Consider the following 7,710-nt stretch of genomic DNA (forward strand, 5'->3'; position numbering starts at 1 on the left):
AAATGCGTTTGAAAAATTTATATTCTTCCGCATTCGATTCATTTACTGGCTTACTGCAAGTAAACAAGCTCGCTAAGAAAATACAGCCCGAGACACAATTGAAAAGCAAAGACAATAGAAACGAGCAATAATAGAATTCAATCTACCAGAATTCCATGTATTCTTATATACATCAATCCCTGATAACTCTGATAAATTAAAAGTTATTATTCGCTGTTTCTATTACCTGTTTTTATTACCTTTTCAATTATGTCTCAAGCTTAAAAGACAAATGTCCTACAATAAGCCTATATATACTCATGATATAAGAAAACAAAATGTCATAACATAAGAAGATAAGAAATGTTCTCCTTCATTTTTTTCGGCTGATATTCTTGTCGATGCAAGTAACCTTGGCGAAAATAAAAATCGGAACATAAGCTGAATAAACAAAGAGTAAAACCGGAAACACAATGAAAAACACAGACAATAGGAATAGGGAATAAGAGATTTCAACATATCAGAAAAGCGTTCATTCTTGTATACATGATTTTTGATAGGTTGAAATTTGTAATTTTCTGTTCCTATTGTCTATGCTTTTCATTGTGTTTCAGGTTTAACAGAAATGCAATGAAACTTCTACGAAGAGTAAATTGCCAAACATAAAAAAAAACGTTTTTTTTTCTTTAAGTAAACGTTTTTCGCTGTTTCTTATGTTTTGTAGAAGCTTCATGGACGTTTCTGATATTCTTTCTTTACATTTCTGCTCCAGTTTTTATTTTTATCAGGGAAATGACTCAGGAATTAGTCTCAAAGATGCTGCAAAGAAATATAGCAGATACTACTTATTATGAATGTTATAGACTAAAATTAGATTAGTTTTTGAAACTTAATTCAGTTTTTATTAATATACTTATATAAATATTGCTATATACTCGCGTATATATTCGCTAATCAATTTGTTGCAAACTTCTAAAAAAAAAAACGTAAAAATTTTAACTTTAATTATATTTTTCATAATTAATTTATCTTTTTCATACAGCTTTCGCATTTAATATCAACTTCTGATTGCCATTCTATGCAGTCACGCTTCTTTTTTATACAACAAAAACAAGAATATAAAAGTTGTTTATATCAGAGTACAATTCTCTGATATATAGTTGCCTATAATGTAATCCAAACGCCTTACTATTAGAACAATAAGTACGTCCGTAAAGTGTGAAATAAAATTATTAGTGGTATACAGGAGCGAGGTAAATAAAATGCATATTAATTTCTCTTAGGAAAAAAATGGTATAAATGCTGAATGTCCCCCTCAGAGAATTATGTACTTGTTAATTCACATATTTTGTCCTTTCGATTTTCGATATTCTAGAAATTAATCTGCCTTAAACAACACCTCAACCTGTATATAACTTTTTTCTGCTAAAAGGAGCTTGTTTCAGCTACAACTTGTTCTAGCGATTATATAGTAGTAATTACGCATAGTATACATGTACATCCTGCATGAAAGAATCGCAAACTGCATTTCGTCCATTAAATGTTAAGATTCCTTATCACTCAGTGCTTTTGTGGAAAATATTACATTTTTCTAATGGTACATTCTCAATTGTTGTATTTTTTTACGCGATTTTTGTTGTTTGTTGAAACTGACGGCAATAAAAATTCTACAATCATTGTATGTAAGATTGTATATTAAAGATGATTATTTATATTTTACCTTCATTATTTTTAAGATTTTAGCACGTAATTTTCCGTTATTACTGATGCTTGATCAGCTTGATACAACTATATAAAAAAATCTCGATTTCATCATTATATCAGAAAAATGTTTTATATGGTTATTTAATTTCTATTAAAAATTGAATAATTTATTAAAACCTAAACATTAATTTTTAATTAAAATATTATTGGATATTATATATATAAATATAAAAAGTATATAATAAATATCTAAATTTTTAAAAAATTGAAAAAATACCTACGTAATAATATGCTACTAGTTTTCTACATTTCAATCTTGATACAGAAAATTTATCATTTTAGCAAAGTAGAAAAATGTTTATAGCTCCAAAATTCATCAAAAAATTCGTCGTAAAAAAACCTATAAAATTATAATAAATTTATTCAAATAGTTTATTGTCTCGTTACAATTCGCGCGTTTACTCTGTCGATATAACAGCTCCCCTAACCTTAAAAAATGTCTTTCAGGATGATTTACTTCACTATTGTAAGAACATTTTCTCAAATAATTTTTTCAAACGTAAAGAAAACCTTCTTCTATATGATTATCAAAGAACACATTTAACATTTAATATTATATTATCTCTCTCAAAATCATTTTGCTTTCCTTCTCTATCCCTAACTACTTCTTCATGTTAAGTGCAGAAAGTGTAACAAAGTGTATTTAATAGTTGCTATTTACCACATTGATATCCAAACATAGTATATGGTCATAAATAATGTTGTAAACAAAAATAGGATATTCTCCTCTTTTCCCTCATAAATTACATCTACAACTTACGAATCTTGAGAGATATTAAAATTGTTGAGAAGAAAAATGAGCAAGTTTGATGCTTGTCCGGTCACAATGATGCGACAGAGGCGTATTTTTTCAGCGAAACGTTAATCACGTATCACGTTGTGAGCACGTACGTACCTTGATCAATTTCTCAAAATGGTGCTCCGCGAGTCAAAGTCTTTGAGTTCACAAGATGCAAGAAACGTTTGACAATATGATGTGAACAATTTCCGTTATTACACGCGCAAACTGCGTAACCGGTACGCGGGCAAACTTTACAAGAACTCAGAGTATGGTCATTGAGAACAAATCTTGCAGAGATAGTCGAGCTAATGGCAACTAATGGGCGCGTTTATAGTATCACCGACGAGATACTATTAAAGACCGTCAACCCTGGGCAAATTTTCAGCAGTATAAAAGAGCCTCAAGGGTCCGGAGGTAATTGAAGAACGCTGACATTATCGACAATTGATATAAATTTCCATTATTAACATAAATATTGGGCTTATACATTATTAAATTCATAATTTTTTATTACATAAATGTTTCACAAATAAATATGCATACTTGTAAAGCTGTAATATTTTATATATTAAAAAATTACAATTTTTTTTCTCTGCAGTTGTCATCTCTGTTGATAAACAAACTTTGACGATAACACTAAAATCACAATTTTATAGAAAAATCGAATATTATTGATGAATCAAATATTCTAAATGCATAAATACGTCTATTAAACTGATAAATCATAAAATAAGTATAATATTAATAATATCTTATTATAATAGTATCTTATCGGTGATAGTGTATAGAGTCCTAGAGGTCGATTATGTATATTGAAACGAGGTAAAAATTACAAAAGTAAGCGAATTTACTAGAATACTGATAATTTCATTGGTCAACATCTAGTAAATTTACTCACTTTTATAATTTTTATCTCATTTCAAGATACATAATTGGGGGTCAATTCTGTGTTTTCAAACAAAGTAAAAATTACATAAATGAACAAATTTATTAGGTATTGACCAATGAAATTATCAATATTCTACTAAATTCGCTCACTTTTGTAATTTTCACCTCCTTTTAAAATCCACTGTCTCCTGCGGCAGTAACTGCATAAACGAACACATCTAAGTTGTGCCCGTTTTTGTCAAACTCTGATTATAGGATCTCTAATAGTACAAAATGCTGAAATTGTAGACTACCACCGCGAATTCTGATTGGCTGCCGCTTTTTCGCTTTCTGCTTTTTCGTCAAAGTGTGAACGCGCCCTAATGGCTCTGACACTGAACGCTGATTGGTGAAAAACGGGTGATAGAGATAAATTTTATCCTCATAACTAGCTTTTCACCAATCAGCGCTTTGTGTGTATGATCGCTGTTGCTGTGTGAGAATCCGGGTTAATCTTCCATACCGTGCTTGTTTTCAGATTTCCACTCTATGTTTCTTTGATCCTTTCTACCCGTGATCAGACGAGTCGTGTAAACGCAGTCTGGTTAGGTTTCGTCTCATGCGTGAAAAGTAATAGGAAAGACACACGAGATGGTAAGAAAATCGATTTTTCATGTGTAAATATACATCGCGGTTTTCTTTTCTGTCGATTTTGCGTGATCGCCCGTTTAATTTCCTCGAGAATGATAACGCTCGTCTGCGACTCGTTTCCGGCACACCATATGTAATATCTTCCCTATGAATACCTTCTTTTCGAATTATTTATACATTGTTCTCCGATAACAGCTGAGACAGAATTTTTTTTCATTATCGCGACAATAACTGCAAGAATATAAGGATCCAAAATTTATCAGCACATGACTACATTCTTCGGTACCACGTGCATGTATTGAGACACGATGTCCGGTCCGCCATTGCGATAGCTGTCGCGTATGTGAAGCACGAGCATGTAGTTTCTGTGGATCCTTGAACAATGATCAGGAAATCGATTATGTATCTTGAAAGGAGGTAAAAATTACAAAAGTGAGCAAATTCACTACATTCTAAAAATATATTTATGGATTTGGCACCATGCTGTCACTATAATTCTATACAATTTTCACAACTGACTTGGCGTTAATATTAACATTAATAATATAATTATGTGGATTTGACATCACGGTCCGTATTCAGAACGCTTTTACAACGATGTGTTAACGTGCTAACATACTATACACATATAGAACTTTAGAGATAAAAATGTTTTCAAGAGGGCTATAGATTTCAACAGGTTATAGATTTTAAACCCACATTATGATGGTGTTGATAGTAATACCAAGGGTCTTAAATCCATATCATATTGGTCTTAATGATTACATTTACACGGTACTCTTAATTAGGTTTAATGACATCCATAGTGAAACTGGTCAATTATAGTCGTTCCATTCTTTCGAAAAACAGCTATGATTGGTCAATTTCATAACTATGGATGTATTAAATCTGATTAAGCGTGCTGTATAATATAGGTCAATATTAAATGAGATAAAAATCACAAAAGTGAGCGAATTTGTTAAAATATTTGTAACTTTTTTTTATTGGTTAATACCTGTATTCTAAATATCGATGTAGATTTAGCACAGTTAATCTATATAATTCTTACTATGTTGGTGTTAATATTGAGTTAGAGGAAAAGTGTTGCGGTATTTTGTTAACTCAAAATTATATATACAATATTTTCGTTAAAAATAATCAAGATTTAAATTTAAAAAAGAATTTTAAAGCTTGAAATCTCTACTTTCGAATGATTACTATATTTTTTGAATTTATATGAGTTTTGTAATTTTTATAGAAAACTTCAAGCTGAAGAAAAGGGGAAATTTTTTTCGTGTCACATGCCAAAAAAATTTGCGAAAATTTTCGACTGTATTTATAGTTTTTTTTTTTTAATATTTTTACAATTTTTTGTTCTTGAGTACTTATTCACGAATTAAGTAAAAAAGAACATTCTGACTTTGATTGCTCATAACTCCATTAAAAATCATCATACTGCAATTAAAAAAACAGTGATTCTTAAAACTGAAACATTGCTCTATTGAATAGTATCATGTTTTTAAATGTAAAATATATAGAAATTTGAGTTAAAAATGTGATATTACTATCCTTAAATAATCATTATGCAAAAAAACGACAACAATATCACATTTTTAGTTCAAATGTATATATAATCTATGTTTTAAAAAATTGGCAAATACAACACTTGATAAAGCAATGTTTCACACACAGTTTTAAGAATCTATTTTATTAATCCTTACCATATAAGGTCAAGTCACTAATAACCGAGTGATTCCTATCCATGCAAGTTTCTTTGAGTCTTGATAAATTATACATTTTATTATTTTCCAAAATAAAGTTTCAATATTTATTCTAGAAAATTGTTGCAAAATTGAAAGCATTGATAAATTTTTAGGGATTTTTTGAACTATTTTGAATAAGTGAAAAAAACATTCTAATGACCCATGTTTGGATGGATGAGGCATCAAATTGTACCTTTTGTTGTTAATTATGGTATGATGATTTTTTTAACGGAATTATAAGCAATCAAAATCAGAATGCTTTTTTATTTAATCTGTGTGTAACTTGATAACAAAAAATTGTAGGAACATTTTTTAAAAACAAACTTTTAGAAAAAACTTTAAACTTTCACGTCAGATAGTCGAAAATTTTGTAACAAATATATTTTGTATATAATTTTGAGCTAACAAAATTCCACAGAACTTTTTCTCCAACCCAATATTAACATTATATTAGATTTAGTAAACTCTACATTTGTTAAATCTGATTTTTTAGAGAGTAGATATTTACCAATAATGTTACAAATATTCTAATAAATTTTCTCATTCTTGTACTTTTACACATTTCAAGATACACCATTGTGGTAAAAATTATGTTACGAATGACCGTAATTTTAGTGAAAAAGAATCCTGATGCTGCAGACAAAAACAATTTTTTTAATTTTTAATTGTAGCAACATGTATTTTTTGTAGCTATGTGCTATACAAAAATCTGAAATCTGAATTTCTGAGAACGTTTTTTCAGTGATATTTATAAATAAAATTGAAGAACAAGAAGTATATGACTCATTATTCTTATGAATAACAACGTTATTATATATTTATCTGGGGCGCCAAATAGCTCGCCGCTCAGTGTGATTGACTCGTGATCTGTGGATTCAGGTTCGATTTTACCTGCGCCCCATATATGCGATTTTTTTATGTTCATCATTCAATCTTCATCAACTTGGTAATCTCCTCGAGTGTTGACAAACTCTAAGGAGTAAGAATGTAAACTAGTACCAAATACAAAAATATAAGGGACCTTCTCCGAAGAGGCTCCTAAAGTTAAATTGATATTCATGGTACTTTGAGCCCTCAAAAAATGGGGTCGGAAAACAAAAAACATAATATATTCATCTAAATTGTTCTAACATTTTTCTTTTTTTTAGTCGTTATCAACGGCGCGACCACTTATTACGGTCTACACTGATAAGAATGAGGCATCGGGTGATACAATTTCCCTGCCATCTGTCTTCAAGGCACCAATTCGTCCTGATATTGTTAATGTTATCCACCAGTTGATTTCTACAAACAGAAGACAACCGTACTGTGTTTCTAAAGAAGCCGGTAAATATCGATGGCTGTATTTAGTAGAAAAAACAGCTTTGTAACTGTTGTAAAATTCTTTTACATAATTAGATAGACATTTAGATCCAGCAAGGATCCAAAGACAAGAATCAATCATATTAAAGAATCTTACTATAGTTGCAACTGCTTTTTCTACTAAGCCATTATCTTCATTTTATTAATTTCATTATTATTACGATGATGATTATTACAATATTTGAATAATAAATAAGCATAAAAAGATAATAGTTTTTATTTTTCACAGGTCATCAAACCTCTGCTGAGTCATGGGGTACTGGACGTGCTGTGGCCCGTATACCTCGTGTACGTGGCGGTGGTACCCACCGTTCTGGGCAGGGTGCTTTTGGTAACATGTGCCGAGGCGGGCGTATGTTTGCACCTACTAAGCCGTGGCGTCGTTGGCATCATCACGTCAACGTCAATCAGAAGCGTTATGCTCTCGTTTCTGCCATTGCCGCCTCTGGTGTTCCTGCACTTGTCCAATCTAAAGGTATGTATCTTTTATGTAGATAATATTTTTTATTAAAAAAAACGAAATGTTTATGAAATTTTATTAATTTTTTTTTTTTTTTTTTTTTT

The 7,710-nt window shown here is 30.2% G+C and overlaps 2 protein-coding genes across 2 annotated transcripts in view; one reads left to right on the forward strand and one right to left on the reverse strand.

The window, feature by feature from the left end:
- LOC108756797 (nuclear autoantigenic sperm protein) overlaps positions 1-2,793 on the reverse strand; it is a 9,172-nt gene extending 6,379 nt beyond the window's left edge. Inside the window, exon 1 of the mRNA XM_018500849.1 lies at positions 2,639-2,793. The gene's annotated coding sequence lies outside the window, so the exon portion shown is untranslated. The remainder of the gene's footprint in view (positions 1-2,638) is intronic.
- A 1,149-nt stretch (positions 2,794-3,942) lies between these two features.
- Positions 3,943-7,710, forward strand: part of LOC108755215 (60S ribosomal protein L4) — a 16,857-nt gene continuing 13,089 nt past the window's right edge. The window contains exons 1-3 of the mRNA XM_018498141.1: positions 3,943-4,045; positions 6,933-7,110; positions 7,376-7,621. Coding sequence (XP_018353643.1) covers positions 4,043-4,045; positions 6,933-7,110; positions 7,376-7,621 — 427 coding nt within the window. The 5' untranslated portion in view covers positions 3,943-4,042. The remainder of the gene's footprint in view (positions 4,046-6,932; positions 7,111-7,375; positions 7,622-7,710) is intronic.

Source organism: Trachymyrmex septentrionalis, unplaced genomic scaffold (assembly GCF_001594115.1).
Source record: "Trachymyrmex septentrionalis isolate Tsep2-gDNA-1 unplaced genomic scaffold, Tsep1.0 scaffold101, whole genome shotgun sequence".
Taxonomy (NCBI): Eukaryota; Metazoa; Arthropoda; class Insecta; order Hymenoptera; family Formicidae; genus Trachymyrmex; species Trachymyrmex septentrionalis.